The sequence below is a fragment of the Orycteropus afer genome, unplaced genomic scaffold, assembly GCF_000298275.1.
Source record: "Orycteropus afer afer isolate SDZICR_OR568_19922 unplaced genomic scaffold, OryAfe1.0 scaffold00349, whole genome shotgun sequence".
Taxonomy (NCBI): domain Eukaryota; kingdom Metazoa; phylum Chordata; class Mammalia; order Tubulidentata; family Orycteropodidae; genus Orycteropus; species Orycteropus afer.
The window spans coordinates 1,195,105-1,212,930 of record NW_006921936.1 but is presented as its reverse complement, the minus strand read 5'-3'; the positions used below and the strand labels follow the sequence as shown (position 1 = coordinate 1,212,930).

Below are 17,826 nucleotides of genomic sequence, written 5' to 3'. Positions count from 1 at the left end.
CTTATACCATTCCTGATTTTAAAACATGCAGTTTCCCCTTGTTTTGTTCAAATGATAACCTCTTGGTCTATGTACAGGTTATTAAGTGTTCTGGGATTCCCATTCTTTGCAATGTTATCCATAATTTGTTATGATCTACACAGTCAAATGCCTCTGCATAGTCAACGAAACACAGGTAAACATCTTTCTTGTATCTTTTGCTCTCAGCTAAGATCCACCTGACATCAGCAATGATATCCCTCATTCCATGTCCTCTTCTGAATCCAGCCTGCATTCTGGAAGTTCCCTGTCAACATACTGCTGCAATAATTTTTTAATCACCTTCAGCAAAATCTTACTTGCATATGATATTGTTCAATAATTTCCTCATTCTATTGGATCACCATTCTTTGGGAAGGGTACAAATATGGATCTCTTCCAGTCCACTGGCCAGGTAGCTGTCTTCCAAATTTCCAAGCATAGAAGAGTAAGTGCCTCCAGAACTGCATCTATTTTCAGAAATACTGCTATATGTATTTTGTCAATTCTTAGACCCTTGTTCTTCACCATTCCTTCAGTACAGCTTTGACTTCTTCCTTCAATACCATTGGTTATTGATTATATGGTACCTCCTGAAAGAGTGAACATCAACCAATCCTTTTGGTAGAGTGACTGTGCATGCCTTCCATTTTCTTTTGATGCTTGCTACATAATTCAATATTTTACCCATAGAATCCCTCAAAATTGGAAGTGGAGGTTTGAATTTTTTCTTCAGTTCTCTTATCTTGAGAAATGTCACATGTGTTCTCTTTTGGTTTTCTACTCCAGATCTTTGCACATTTCATTATAATACTTTACTTTGTCTTCTCGAGTTGTCCTTTAAATCTTCTGTTCAACTCTTTTATTTGAATGTTTCTACCTTTTGCTTTAGCTACTGTCTGTTCCAGAGGAAGTTTCAGAGTCTCTTCTGACATCTAGTTTGCTCTTTTCTTCCTTTCCTGTCTTTTTAATGACCTTTTGCTTTATGCGTGTATGATGTTCTTGATGTCATCACACAATTTGTCTTTGGTCATTTGTATTCAATACATCACATCAATTCTTCAGATGGCCTCTAAATCCAAGTGGGATATATTTGAGGTTATATTTTGGCTCTCAAGGGCTTGTTTTAGTTTCTTCAGCTTCAATTTGTACTAGCATATCAGCAATTGAGTGTCTGTTCCATAGTCAGCTCCTGGCCTTATTTTGATTGATGACATTGAGCTTTTCCTAGCCTCTTTCTACAGATGTTTGATTCCTATATTTTCCATCTGGTGAGGTGCATGTGTATAGCCACCATTTACATTGTTGAAAAAATATATTTGCAACAAGTAAGACATTGGTCTTGCAAAATTCTATCATGCTTTCTCCAGTGTCATTTCTATCACCAAGGCTGTATTTTCCAACTACTGATGCTTCTTTGTTTCCAACTTTCGCATTCCAGTCACTAGCAATAATCAATACATCTTGATTGCATGTTTGGTTAATTTCAGATGCAGACATTGGTAAAAAATCTTTAATATTTTTCATCTTTTGCTTTGGTGCATAAACTTGACTAATAGTTACATTAACTAGTCTTCCTTTCAGGTGTATGGATATATTCAATCACTGACAGTATTGTACTTCAGGATAGATCTTGAAATGTTTTTTGATAATGAATGCAATGCCATTCCTCTTCAATTGTCTTTCCTGGCACAGTAGATTACATGATTGTCTGATTCAAAATTACCAAAACCAGTACATTTCAGCTCACTCATGCCTATGATGTTGACCTTTATGTGTTCCATTTCATTCTGGATAACTTCCAATTTTCCTAGATTCATACTTCATACATTTCACATTCCAATAATTAATGGATGTTTGTAGCTGTGTCTTCCCATTTTGAGTCATGTCCCATCAGCAAAAGGAGGTACTTTGCTTTACTCCATCCACATCATTAAGGTCAACTCTACTTTGAGGAGGCACCTCTTCCTCAGTCATATTTTGAGTGCCTTCCAACCCAGTGGACTCATCTTCTGGCACCGTATCAGACAATGTTTCATGGCTCCTCACAAAGCTTTCCAGTAATATACAAGACAGTGTTTGGCTGCTATTCATAAGGTTTTCAGTGGCTAATTCTTTAAGAAGTGGATGGCTCCATCCTTCTTCCCAGTCTGTCTTTGTCTGGAAGCTCTGCTGAAACCTGTCCACCATGGGTGACCCTATTGGTATGTGAAATACCAGTGGCATAGCCTTCAGCCTCATAGCAATATGCAAGTCATCACAATACAACTTACTGACGGATGAGTGGAAGGGTAGTAGACAATTTGCACTACCCAAGAAGCTTTGCTTCCAGATTACTATGGTCAATCACAGAATTACCAAAAATATCACTAAGCAGTATAATCCACCTGGGAAATCACAGTCATCCACCGGCAAATCAGAAGGACCAGGTTCTGGAGCACAGTCAGGACTGGCACAATGGATTTTACTTCTCAGAAACTCTTCCTTTTCTATTTCAGCTAATATCTAAGAAATTAAAAGAATATCAATGAGTAAAGAAACCAAAAGAGAGAGTAAAGCTATTCTTTTAATAATATACTTAAATATTTATATCTCCATACCTGCCATTGTATTTACTCCAAATTACTCTTAGATACAAATCTCTCTCAAATACACATTGGTAATTATTTTCTTTATGGTGAACAGAAATGTTTTCTTCCCAAAAAGAACACTGTATTTTACCCCCTGTTATGTTTTTCAGAACTCTAATTACTTTCTAATATTAATCCATAATATTTGGTTAAGCTGCTTGGTAATCATGTCAAAATGTTTGTACTAATGTGTTGGTTTCCTTCTATTATATTCCTGTCTTTCTGAACTGTAGTGAGAGTTCATGTACATATAATGTCAATACTTTCAATATGTTAAAAAGTGAACTATTTTCTACTTTAACCCTAATTATACATGCCATGATTTTGATCAACACTTTTCCATAATTAGATTTGCATCACACTCTACTTAGAAAGATATAGACTATCTGTGCAATGGAGTAGCAGTTTGATCAAATTTAATATTTCAAATTTGAATGTCACCAAAAAAGTAAGAGATATATAAATAGTTGTACATTTTGTTAAATATCTTATAGAGTGGAGATAAGAAAAGGGGTAAAATGATAGAGTTTGGGACTACAAGGAATGTAAGACGCTGAACCTACAGAAGAGAATTTCTCTGAAATACATTTCTGAGGGTTTTGACCCAGAAAAAACCCTGGGCTCTCCTTCACTCTTAAGTTTTAAGGAGTTCTGTTTACTTGTTTTTTCAGTTTTATCTGTTCTTTTTATACTAACACAAGATGGTCTACATTTAAAGTTTCTAATAAATCTCTGCTGGAACATAGTACATTCCTAAGCAAGGTAATAAACACTAAAGTATATTCATTTTTTCCCTCTGGCTTTTTAAGGAAAAAAAAAAACAAACCATGCAATATAACTCTACTCTCTTCATTTACATAGACTTTAAATTTCCAAGTATAGGTGATTCAGATCACTTTTTCTAATATTATTAAATATTTGAGTGGTTTTATATTAGATGCCTGGTAAAAACATAAAACCAAAACTGATTGTATAAAATAATTATTCTTTAAATTAGTGAATTAACTATCATTAACTATCAAGAGGGAATGATAGATTTTTCAATGTAATATTGAGCACTTCCTACCTTCATTAATTGCTCAGAATTTTCTTGATACTCAGTTGGTAATTTTATCCTTAAATGTATACGATTATTAGAAACTGCTCCATTACCACAGCCTAGAAAAAAGGAAAAAAAATATAACTTCAAATATCAGAGTAGGAATCATGTTAAAATACCAAACACTTTCATCAACTTCTAATTCTATTATTGTACATTATTGATCAGTGAGAATAACTCTGAAAACAAGGGAAAAATAACAAAGAATGAAAAAACAGAGGAAACCTATTATCCTTAGTGTTACACAGTGCTAAGGTACTATGACTCTATTATCTTTCATATTCTATACAGAATCTTATTTTTCATGAACAGAGAACCATGATTTGCTTGATATTACAAGGATATATTGATCAGAATTCAGCAAAGGTTCAGTGCTGTCTGCCACAAACTAGCAATATAATCTTGCAGAAGGTATTAAAAAAAAAAACTAGCTGTACCACTTTTCTTGCTAGTTATTTTCTATAATTGCATTTTCTTTCTTTTTTAAAAAATTGTAATTAGGTTGTAATTAGGCTATATAAATGCTGCTATATTTATAACCTATTTTCATGGTGTAAACCTTAGTAAAAACAAATAAGCAAAATAAACCATTAATACTCTCCCTCTCCTAATTCAACCATAGGCTGGACCACTGTCAAAATTTGAAATGTATATAGCAAGTCTTCACATATCCATTTACCCAGGTGCTCAGGACCAAAATCCTTTCTTTCTTCCTTTCACACCATTCCATCAATAAATCCTTTTGGTTCTACCTTAAAAATGTTTCCAGAATATGACCTATTTTCATCATTTCTACTCAAACCACTTACATCTCTTATCACAGTAGATTCTGCCTCCACTCTTATTACCTCATGACATTTTCTCCAGACAGTCACCAGAATGATTGCCTTAAAATGTCAAATACTCAAAATATTTCACGCATCCATAATAAAGTCTGAGTGTATCTCATGGTTTATAAAAGCCCTGTATTTTTCATGGATACAACCACGGAGACTTTTTACTGTTCTTCAAACATAGCAAGCACATTCAGTGTGCCTTGGCCTTTAAGTTCTGGACATTAGCTCTCCAGGTATCTATGTGGCTCATCCTCCTCTCCACAGAAAATCTTTCCCTGGAAACTCTACCTAAAATGGCAACCCCCCAGTCTCTACTGTCTTTAATTTTTTTCCTTCTTATTACTTACCACTATTGAAAGCTACATATTTATTGATTTATTTTTACCTATTTCCCCCCAATAGAACATTAGAACAGGAAAGCAGGACTTCTATTTTGTTCTGACTATAATCTCAATGACTAGAACAAATCCTGTCATACAATAATATGTCTTAAATGAATATTTATGAATATATACATTAAAATTCATACTAATATTTGCATGAACTACATTGTAAAATATTCATGACTTATCTTTTATGAATATCTTTTTAAAATCATTTGAATATTTAAATAATCTCAAACATATACATGGACACCCATGTTCACTACAGCATTATTCACAACAGCAAAAAGATCTAAACAACTTGAGTGCCCATCATCAGAAACATGAATAAACAAACTATGGTACATACACACAATGGAATTGCATGCAATGTTAAAAAAGAACGAAGGATCTGAAAAACACCTCATTACTTGGATGAATCTGGAGGATGTAATGCTGAGTGAAATAACTCAATCACAAAAGGACAAATATTGTATGAGACCACTATAATAAAAACTCAAGTACAGGTTATACACAAAAAGAAACATTATTTGATGGTTACCAGGGATGAGAGGGGAAGGAAGGGTAAATCACTAAGTGTTGTTGTTGTTGTTATTTGCCATCGAGTCAGACCCGACTCATAGTGACCCCTCTTTGGGTTTCCGAGGCAGTATCACTATGGAAGTTGATTGCCCAAACTTCCTTTTGTGGAGTGGTTGGTGGGTTTGAACAGCCAGCCTTATGGTTAGCAGTCAAGTGCCTTAGGCACTATGCTACCAGAGTTCCCAAATCACTAAGTACAGTAGACATGTATTAAGAGAGATGAAGGGAAAGGTAACAATGAAGGAGAGGGCAGCACATGACCAGCGGCAAAAGACATCACTGGGAAGTACACAAGAGTAAAAGACAACAAAGATAAATACTGTTATATATACATTTTTTCAATAATAGTAAAAACAAACATCTACAAGTAGATACTCAGGTAATCCAAACACATGTGGAAAGGTGCATAAAGTACACCCATGATATATATATATAGGTTTGGCAGAGGACATTTCTACATATATATTTGTATATGCTGTATATATATCCAAGGATATTACATAGCATGTAGGGTACCAAGTTCTGAAAACTTCTTAGCCATAATCAAATACCTTTAGGGATGACTCACTGGGCTTGGGTCTCTGAACCACAGTCTTAGGGGACATCTAGGTCAATTCACATAGTCCACAAAGACAATTTTCTACATCCTACTTTGATGAGTAGTGACTAGGCAAAAGCTTGTGAGTGGCCCTCTAAGACACAACTATTGGTCTCTCCTCATCGGAAGTAAAGAAAAGTGAAGAAAATGAAAGACGCAAGGAAACAATTAATCCAAAGGACTACTAATGGGCTACACGAGCCACAGCTTCCACTACCAAGACACCAGAAGAACTAGATAGTACTGGCAACCACTACCAACTGCTCTGATCAGGATCACCATAGAAGGTCCTAGACAGAGAGAGGAAAAAAATGTAGATTAGAATTCAAAAACATAAAAAATACAAGATTTACTGGTCTGCTAGAAATGGCAGAACCCTTGAGACTGTGGCCTTAGACATCCTTCAAGCCTGGAACTGAACCCAGATCCGGCCACTAACTTTCAATCAAACAATATATAGGCCTATAAAGTGAATAATAATACCAGAGAGGAAATGTACCCAGGAAGGAAGTAGGAAGAGAGCTGTTACAGTGAGGCTATTTCAATCTTTGTAATGAAACAAAATGCATATACACTGTGGCATGGAAAATTAATTTGCTCTATGTACTTTCATGCAAACTATAATAAATACATATTTAAGTCATCTTTTAAATTGAATGCACAGTTGGACACGCCAAGGTCCTAATGAGCAGTTAAGTTGTTTCCATTTTTAATTATACACTGAGCCATGATTTATGAATTATAGCATAGTACCTAAGGCACTTGACTGCTAACCAGAAGGTTGGGCAACCTACTTCCATAGTGATACTGCCTCAGAAACCCAAAGAGGTGTCACTGTGAGGTGGGTCCGAGTCGACAGCACATAACAACAACAGCTAAATTTTTTATTATTCCATTATTCTTATGATAATTATAAAAAATAAATGTATTCAGTTGAAGCAAATAAAAAATTTCAGTTATGTAATAAATATTACTAAATTGTTCTCTAGAAAGATGTATAAATTGATATTTCTGAAATAATCTTATGATTAGTTTTCTCTTCTTTTTTATAAAACAATAGAATGGTACTAATGGTACTAATTAGGACTAGTGAAACAAAGTGTTGGTGGCTAGCATTTATTGCAAGTATCAGGAGGGTAGTAAGCCAAAAATAAATGAAGTGCATTACGATGTAGTAAATTACCTGGTATGACTTTTCTAGCCCTAAGTCTTTGTAAACACCATGGTGGAATTTGCTGGGAGCAACTGAGGAGCTCCTGATTGTTAACGTTATCCACCTGGGGTATTTCTGTTGCAAGTGGCACAAAGCAATGTTCTGGGAAGTTCGCTCTCTCAGGTGTTCAGAATTCTGATGTTACGATTGGTTAGTTTGGCCAAAAGGAGCCCTCCTAGAGACAGAAGTGGTCTCTCTGACTGCTGTCTGTGAAAGACGTGCTGCTGAGAGAATCGTGCTCCTGAGAGACATGCATTGCTGAGAAAGAGACACCAAGAGATGGACACGCACTGCTGGGAGAGTGGTTGAGAGACACTGTTGGCTGAGAGATGGTGGGCTGAGAGAGACTGAGCATTTTTCCTGAACTTGAATTGTAGCCTGGAGCTTCCCTAATAAACCCCATAATCTGTGAGTTCTGTGTGGTCACTGCAGCAAATTATCGAACCCAGCAGAGAGGTGGTGGGTGCTGAGGGAGGAAAGGCTGGTGTCAGGTTGGAGGGAGGTAGCATGTCTGGCCTCACGGGGATAGGCCTTGGACTACTACTGATGGTGATTCTGTCTTCCTCTCGTGGGGTTAGAGGAGGTCAGGAGATGCAGTCTCCCTGCCCCTCTGGCATATATCCAGTGGTCTAAAAACTATAGATGATCTATTAGTAATAAATGCATTCACAAATATACAGGCAGAAACAGGAAATTTAAGTAATTTTGTTTTCTAAATTATAATGTATACATGTATACATACCTATAAGAAAGTTATTTGCTGCTAAAAGGAGAGGGAGGCCACATCTCTTGACCTCCTCTAACCCCACAAGAGGAAGACAGAAGCACCATCAATAGCCCAAGGCCCATTACTGCAAGGCCAGCCAAGCTGCCTCCCTCCAACCCTTTCTCCAACCGTTCCTCCCAAAGCACCTACCACCTCTCTCCTGGGTTCGGTAATTCACTGCAGTGGCCACACAGAACTCACAGATTATGGGGTTTATTAGGGAAGCACCAGGCTACAATTCAAGTTCAGGAAAAACGTTCAGTCTCTCTCCCAGCCCACAGTCTCTCTCTTAACAGTCTCTCACAGTCTCTCTCCCAACAGTGAGTGTCCCTCGGTGTCTCACTCAGCAATGCATGTCTCTTGCATCTCTTTCCCAGCAGTGCGTATCTCTTTCAGGAGCGCATGTCTCTTTCAGCAGCAAGTCTTCCTCAACCAGCAGTCAGAAAGAGACTTCTTCTTCCTCTAGGAGGCCTCCTTTTGAGCCCAGCAGAGTGGCCAAACCAAGCAATCCTAACATCAGAATTCTAAGCACCTGAGAGAGAGCAGGAACCTTCCAGAACATTGCTTTGTGTTGTGCCCAACAGAAATACCCCAGGTAGATAACTTTTACAATCAGAGGCTCCTCAGTTGCTCACAGCAAATTCCACCACAGAGTTTACAAAGACTTATGGCTAGAAAAGCCACACTAAGTAATTTATTATACCACATTTGCCAAGCAGATGAAAACTGTACTTACTTAAAATATCAGTATCTTCAAAGTCTTGAAGAATGAGCTCTTCTGCAGTTTTACTCTTATTCTTTATGATGTTAATACAGTGAAGCACTGACTCAGGTAATTCAACTAGATCCTAAAAACGTGAGCAGTGAAAGAAATTATAAAATTGTGCATTATCACAATTATGCGTTGAATATTGTATTCTTAATTCTACTTCAAAATTTTAACATAAATATGTAAATGAAATAAAAGGGCTCCATATAAAGAGCATGGCATGTTGTTGTTGTTGTTATGTGCCATCAAGTTGAACCTGACTCATAGCGACCCCTCCTTGGGTTTCCGAGGTGGTATCACTATGGAAGTAGATTGCCCAACCTTCCTTCTAAGGAGTGGCATGGGTTTGAACCGCCAACCACAGTTCTGATAAATACATTTAGTTAAAATTTGCTTTTCATTTTCAGGTGATTATGCCTTTTTTCTAGAAAACAGTAAAAAATTAAAGATAATAATAATCTGTATAGCTTTAATGTGGTGAAAAATGTAACATCACATTTTACTTGTGAAAGTATGAAAATGACAAAATTCTCTGGAAGGTACCTTGGCATGTAACAATAATTATAAAAATAAATTCTACATTTTGACCCAGTATTCATAAAAATAATCTTATTCTTCTTATTCAGTATAGAGACTTCTATTGTTTTGTTTAATTAACAAATCTTTTACAACATCTGAATTGCAGATAAGGAGCTCTGGTGGTTAAAGTATTTGGCTGTTAACCCCAAGGTTGGTGGTTTGAACCCGTCAGCCACTCCTCAAAAGAAAGTTGAGGCAGGTTACTTCTGTAAAGATTTACAGCCTTGGAAACCCTATGGAGTTGCTATCAGTGGGAAATGACTTGATGGCAGTAAATCTGGTTTTTGAGAACTGCAGATATCATCGCTAAAAATACTTTCTGGCAAATTATCAGAAATATGGACAGGGATGCTTATCCCATCCTTATGAAAAGTTGAAAACAAAAGTACCAAAATAGAGAAACAGTTCAATCAATGACAATGGGATATTATATAGCAATTAAAAATTTCCTTTTCATGTATTTCTTATTATATTAAAATGCTAATAATAAAAGATATAATTCCAATTTTATTAAAAATGCTTGTATGTTAATAGATAATAATATAGGTGATTTTCTATCTTTAATACAATTTTTATATTTCTATATGTATCAATATATGTTATTTAATGATGATAAGGTTAAAAAATGAGAAAAGTAATATTCTTCTGCAAAGCCTATTCTAGAAAAAAGGCTCAAAAGTCCAACACTTAATACTCACTGTATCACTAGCATCACTATGGGTTTCTGAGTTTGAATCACTATCCACATCTTCTTTTTCCAAGGCAGAAATGCTGATTTTATCCAACTCAGCTTCTATTTCTTCTTCGAGCTTTGCATCATCATCATGATTGTTGTTGTATTCCATCCTTCATTATAAAACATAAAACCATTTAAAGAAAAACAGAGACTATTATGCATGTGAAAACTATGGGTTTGCTAATTTGTCATACCAATCCAACATGTTCTGTGTAAAGAGGCTTTAGTTCAACAAAATTTTATCACAGTTTATTCTTAAGGTTGTACTATATACTTCACTCATTCATTTTTTTAGTTTGTTTTCTGACTTGCTTATAAAAAAGGCAATAAGAGGAAATCTTTAGAGTGTTGGAACTGTTTAGTATCTTTGTGCAGTAGTGGATACACAAACTTTTACCAGTGATAAAAACTGTACAGAACTTAACACATACACACACAGGAATACAAATGAAACTGAGGAAATCAGAACAGGATAAGCAGATTGTGTCAATGTCAATATCCTGGTTGTGATTTTATACTATAGTTATGCTATATGTTACCCTTGGGGACATTTTGCAAACTGTTCAGGAGGCCTTTCTGTATTATTTCTTAAATCTTAATATGAATCTACAATAATCTCAAAATTTTTGATTTAAAAATATCCTAAATACTGACAGGACATTAAGAGTTAAATAAATCATGATAGATCCATAGAATGGAAAACTATACAATTTTTTTTTTTAATGGATAACTTTACTGTGGAAATGTAGCCCCAAATTACAAATTATAGAAAACATGTGGCAGAATAGTATGTAAAGTAAAATATCTACACACACACACACACACACACACACACACAATTTTTCAGACACAGAAAGTTTCTGGAAGAAATCAGAGAGCTCTTAATTTCATTTCATACCTATATATTGAACGGTATTTTAATCAGGAATACCAAATCAAAACGTACTGTCATCGAGTAGATTCCAACTCATAGCAACCCTTTAGGACAGAGTAGAACTGCCTCATAGGGTTTCCAAGGCTGCAAATCTTTAAGAAAGCAGCCAGCCTCATCTTTCTCACACAGAGAGACCAGTGGGTTCAAACAGGCAAGGTTTTAGTTAGCAATGCTAACACTTTACCGATGCTTTAGCCACTACACCACCAGAGCTGCTTTTACCATGAATAAGTACTATTTTATAATCTAAAAGGCTTTTTTTTTAAATCAATTTTATCCACAATCTCCTGGCTTCAAGGAGGAAAAAAAAAGGTGCACAATGTTATCTTGTAATCAAATTCACAAAATACATTTCAAAGTTTGCAGGTGGAAACTTAACTTTTTGACGTGGATACAAAGCAGAACACACAATACACAAAATATTAAGTAGAAAGAGAGGCAGAGAGAGTAGGTCAAAGATATCAGTAATTTCCATCATCTCCCGGTCTCTGTTGATCTACTGGCTCCTTAGACTAGCCGTGTCCTACAGCAATGTAACATGTCACTTAAAATGTTCTAGTAGCCACATTTTTAAAAGTAAAAAGAAACAGGTGAAATTTATGTTAATTTTAATAACACGTTATGTAATCCAGTGGGAGATCTGGTAGCGTAGTGCCTAAGGCACTTGACTGCTAACCAGAAGGCTCGCAGTTCAAACCCACTAGCCACTCCTCAGAAGCAAGGTTGGGCAATCTACTTCCATAGTGACACAGCCTCGGCAACCCAAGGAGGGGTCGCTTATGAGTCGGGTCCGACTCCACGGCACATAATAATAACAACAACTATGCAATCCAATATACCGAAAATCTTATTTTTTCATCATGTACTTCAAATAAAAAATTAACTATAAATTGTAAAAATCAACGTAAAGATTACATTTTTGTTTTCCCATACTAATTCTTCGAGATCTAGTATGCTATTTTCACCTACAACACATCCCAGCTTAAACTAGCTTCATTTTAAGCCTTCAATAGTCACCTACAGCTAGGAGTGACCCTTTAGGACAATGAAGCCCTAAATGAATTCCAATGTAATCAGACTATAGTAAACTACTTCAAGTTGCCAGGAAAAAAAAAAAAAACTCACTTGGAGTTGGGTAAAATTGCCTAAAGTAGAAACTCTTAAGGAATTCCTTTCAACTCTTGTAATAAAAGGAAAATCTACTTTAAGAAATAGCCGCCGTAAATTCTACACGGGGGCGGGGGGGGGGCAGGAAGAGAAAGGAAAACAACTGTTACGGGGTGGGACTAAACCAAAATCCCAAACACAACGCGGAGTCGGATCCGACTCATAGCCTCGCCTCTTTGGGTTTCCAAGGCGGTGGTGTAGAGCGTAAGGCATCTGACTGCTAACCAGAAGACTCGGGGTTCAAACTCACCAGTCTCTCCTCAGGAAGGAAGGTTGGGCAATCTACTTCCGTAATGATATGGCCTCAGAAACCCAAGGAGGGGTCGCTGAGTCCGATGGACTAAAAGGCAGTGCGTTATCACCATGGAAGTAGATTGCCCAACCGTAGACAGCCCAACCTTCCTTCCGAGGAGTGGCTGGTGGGTTTGAACCGCCGGCCTTTTCGTTAGTAGACAAATGCCTTAGGCACTACGCCACGGGGGTAGTAAAACATCAGATACCCCTAGAGAGTCTAGGTGGATTCTTAAGTTTTGAGTGAGCTACCAAAACCTTCACAACTGAAGCAAGCCTTAAGCTTCAGAGTTTACCGCCATCACTCCTTTAGCTCAGTGTGACCAGCGGTCCGCGGTTTCCTAGTTGCCTGGCAGCTTCGCCCTGGTGGAGAGGGATTGCAGTCGGTCTATGCTCCCGCCTGTCTGCCTAGCCACTTAAACACTAACCAAGACTAGGAGAATCCCCTGCTCACTCACCAGCAACCGTGTCCCACCCCTAGGCTAAAAGACCGCGTCCAACGACTCCAAACAAAGCGTAACCACGGCAACAGCCAATCCCAAGGAAGATGGAACGGACCTTGCCGTACAGGTGCCCCAGAAGGACAAATAAAGTCGGATCTAAATTGGAACTATTGCTGTATTTCAGGAGTTGAGGGAGCAGTTTAAGAATTTCTCCAGGTATTTAAATATTTCGAAAGGTATTTAATAAAGAAATTGAGCTTTTTTATAATTATCCAAGTAAAGATATCCACTAAATTAAGCTCTCTATATTTCTACCTGCATCTAGCGAATGTTGAGTTGTCCACGTGCAAATATTTATTCCACAGCATCGTTAACAGTGAATAGTGATTTGTGGGGTCTGGAAGTGATGGGACAGAAGTCAATAACCTGTTTGCCTTCCATAACAACCGTTTCTATAACAAAACAAAACAAAACAAAACCTGAAGTAATCAATCAATTTTCAATGCCTGTCAGAAACTGGTGGCATGGTGCCTAAGGCATTTGACTGCTAACCATTAGGCTGGCGGTTCAAATCCACCAGACACTCCTGGAAAGGAAGACTGGCAATCAGCTTCTGTAGAGATACCACCTCGGAAACCAAGGAGGGTTGGCTATGAGTGGGATTTGCCTAGGGGGCAGTGAGTTTGGTTTTTGGTTTATCAGACACTTCCCAGTGGAGTTGGTGTGTGTGTTTGTGACAAATGTGGAAAAAAAAAAAAAATTCTGTAATATATTTCACTCCACAAATACTGATGGTGACACACCACTGATTTTAATATAGACCTGAAGTTCTGAGTATATGTCATGCTATTTAATTTTAACTTAAAAAAATCATTAAAGTTTATTTTTTTATGGAACAATATATAGTGTACAAAGTGTAAAATTCCACTTTAGTTAATAACAGATATTTCGGATCTAAATATTTTTAAAAGTTTACAGACAGGAATTAATTTTCAAGAGGAAGTGGTTACACATATTGTGGAAGCTATCTGCTGTACAGTAAGCCAACAGCAAACATTGAGTCTCTGAAAAAAAAATAGTCTGTATTTCCTAGTAACAACAAACATGTAATTCTTGGTTACAACAAACTTAATAATATAGAGTGAAAAATCAGGGGACTTTTGCTCTTAAATATATATATGATAGTTCTTCTTTCAAAGGGGTAATACTTTCAGAAAATAAATTATCCTTGGTTTCAGATCTATTTATATGTAGGATTTTTCATTATGCTATTTTCATATTGATTTATAAACTGTAATTATGCTGGTTTATAGACTGTTTAAACTCCTTATTTAAAATATCCAAGCTACAATATTATGTTGACGGTCATAAGTAAAATCTTTTTTTTTTTATTAGGATTTGGGTGAAGATTTACAGAGTAAATTCACTTTTCATACGGCAGTTCACATATACTTTGTCTCATGTCATTGACCAAAATTTACAATGCAGCAGCTCCCCTCCCACTTCCTCCCCATAGTTACCTCCTCCCAGTGTCCATCCCTTCATACTCTTCTGCAAAAGGTCATAAGTAAAATCTTAAGACTAATTTTATTTGTATTTATGGAACATCAGATTTTTCCTAAAGTTTATCAAATCATTTAGTAATCAACTAGTTTTGAAAACCATGTCTACATTGTTTTGCTTTGCTTTTCTTCTTAAAACTTACAGTGTCAAAAAAAATACAGCAAATAAAAATGCTGAAAGTTCTGCTAAAGATAAATTAAACCATAGTGAGGCTACTATATATCTTACTCTGTGACGTAGTATTTTCAGTATGAAAGAAAAGTTACAACTCTATAAATTAGTCAGTTATATTACTAGTAAGTAAGGAACAAAATGCAATTACCTAAAGGAGAAAAGATTGAGTTACCAAAGATTTCATATTACTTGTTCCACAATCAACACCAATGGAAGTAGTAGTCAAGACATCAGACAACATATTGCACTGGGCAAATCTACTGCAAAAGTCCTCTTTAAAGTGCTAAAGAGCAGAGATGTTTATGTGAAGACGTAGGTGCGGCCAACTCAAGCCATGGTATTTTCAATGGCAGTGAGCTCAGATGCATGTGAGAGCTAGACAATGAATGAGGGAGACCAAAGAAGAGTTGATGCTTTTGAGTTGTGGTGTTGGTGAAGAATACTGAAAGTACCATGGACTGCCAAAAAAGCTAACAACTCTGTCCTGGAAGAAGTGCAGCTGGAATTCTCCTTGGAAGCAAGAATGGCCAGACTTCGTCTCACCTACTTTGGTCATGTTGTCAAAAGGCACCATTCCCTGGAGAAGGACTTTGTGCTTGGTAAAGTGGATGGTCAGTGAAAAAGGGGGAGGCCCTCAACGAGATAGATTGACAGAGTGGCTACAACAATGGGCTCAAATATAGCAAGAAATTTGAGGCAGTGTTTCGTTCTGTTGTATGTAGGGTTGCTATGAGTTGGAGCCGACTCGATGGCACCTAACAACGACAACAAAATAGTTATATAAGTAAATTTAACCTGCAACTATTGTTTGTTAACTAATGCATAGTATTTAACAAGTCTATTTAGTTATAATCTTCCTAGAAATTATAATTTAAATCAAGTATACCCAGACCTATTTAACCTAAGTAATTTTCTTTTTTAAATAAGTGACTGTTTTCCTCTAAACTTTGCTCTTATTTTGAAAATTGTTTGCAGTTTTCTTTGGTTTATAGCCTATTGGCCTAATACAGTATTTCTCCCTTGAAAAGCATGTAATAAATACTGAGAGAACGAAAGGATAAGAAAAAACTGTTTTTTCCTTAAATATCTGACAAGAATAGTGTTAAATAAATTGTGGAACCATATTAGTTTAATAGCATTTCCCAATAGCTGTTTTATTCTTCATAAGGCATTGATATAATTTAAATAGCACAGAATATCATTATAGTACTCAAAGTGCTCAGCCGATAACTGAAATATCAGCAGGCAGAACCCACTAGTGGCTCCGTGGGAAAAGACTTGGAGATCTGCTCTAGTAAAGATTACAGCCTAGGATTCCCTATGGGACAGTTCTACTCTGTCATATCATATATAGTTGGATTTGACTCCACACTACACAGCAGCAACCACTCAAGACAAGTACGTATCAGGTGTTTGTTTATTTCATTTTCTTACGTAGGAGCTCTGGTGGTGTAGTTCCTAGGGCATTTGACTATTAACCAGAAGTCTGGAAGTTCAAACCCATCAGCCACTCCTCAGAAGGAAGATTGAGCAGTCTACTTCTGTAGTGATACTGCCTTGGAAACCCAAGGAGGGGTAACTGTGAGTCGGACCTGACTTGACGGCAGTGAGTTTTAGAAGATTATTATTGAATAAAAATCCTTTTTAACATGTAGTTGAATTCCTCAATCTCTGCTTCTCTTGTTCTACTTAAGGATTATCACAGACCTTTAAATTCCCTCTCATTGTCTTCCCTCCTTGAAGCTAATACAACCATCTACTTACTTCATAAGAAAATGTAAGCCCCTCATTTTCCTACAATTTCCATACCATTTTCACACCCTCATACACATCTCTTTTATGTAATCTTAGCATTTCTATACTAAGATGTGGTATAACAATATTAATAGCTAATGTTTAGCCAGGCATTGACTAAGTGTTTTACAAATGTAATCTCATTTAATTTTCACAACCTACATTTAAAGAAGGAACTCTGGTAGCATAGTGCCTAAGGCACTTGACTGCTAACCAGAAGGCTGGCGGTTCAAACCCACCAGCCACTCCTCAGAAGAAAGGTTGGGCAATCCTACTTCCGTAGTGATACTGCCTCGGAAACCCAAGGAGGGGTCGCTATGAGTCGGGGCGACTCAATGGCAAATAACAGCAACAAACATTTAAAGAGGGTAGGAGGAGCTCTGGTAGCATAGTGGCTAAAGCACTTGACTGCTAACCAGAAGGCTGACGGTTCAAACCCACCAGCCACTGCTCGGAAGGAAGGTTGGGCAATCCTACTTCCGTAGTGATACTGCCTCAGAAACCCAAGGAGGGGTCGCTATGAGTCAGGGCCAACTCGACGGCACATAACAACAACAACTATTATAATCCTCATTTAGAGATGATTGAACTAGGGTTGGAAAGGTTAGCTAGAGAGTGGCTTATATCTCTGGATTTGAATCTCAGCTCTTCCATTTATTAACAGACAGGATGACTTCGGGTAAGTAACTTTACATTCTCAGGTCTCTTTCCTCATTGGTGATAAAAGAAAACCTACTTTGCAGAATTTTGATAGTCAAGGGAATCAGTGTAAATGACACACTGTAGGAGATGGGATAATGTTAGCAACAAAAGTAATTAAAGCATACAGATTTGAATTCAAATCCCATCTTTGCCTCTTTCTAGCATCCCAATGCTGGCTGTCCTACTACAGTTCTCTCTCCTTATCTGCCAGGGATACATTCCAAGGCTCCAGTGGATTCCTGAATTTGTAGACTGTACCAAACCCAAATATGGTATGTTTTTTCCTATACATATATACCTATGATAAAGTTTAATATAAAATTAGCCACAGTAAGAGACTAATAACATAATAATTAAATAGAACAATTGTAACAATATTATACTATAGTAAAAGTTACATGAATGTGATCTTAGCAACCTCAGCATACGATGTTTTTTCTTTCCTTATTAAGTCAAGAATCTTCACCTTTTCACATAAGGAATCACTTTATGGCTTCTCTTTGACATATCCAAATTGCCAGCATCAGTACTCTTGTGCTTTGGAGCCAT

At 36.8% G+C, this 17,826-nt stretch overlaps 1 protein-coding gene across 1 annotated transcript in view; it reads right to left on the bottom strand.

Moving 5' to 3' along the window:
• The window catches only part of LRRIQ1 (leucine rich repeats and IQ motif containing 1), a 329,025-nt gene extending 311,199 nt beyond the window's left edge, over positions 1-17,826 (bottom strand). Inside the window, 5 exon segments of the mRNA XM_007952584.2 lie at positions 2,377-2,523; positions 3,715-3,806; positions 8,862-8,973; positions 10,172-10,319; positions 17,744-17,826. Coding sequence (XP_007950775.2) covers positions 2,377-2,523; positions 3,715-3,806; positions 8,862-8,973; positions 10,172-10,319; positions 17,744-17,826 — 582 coding nt within the window.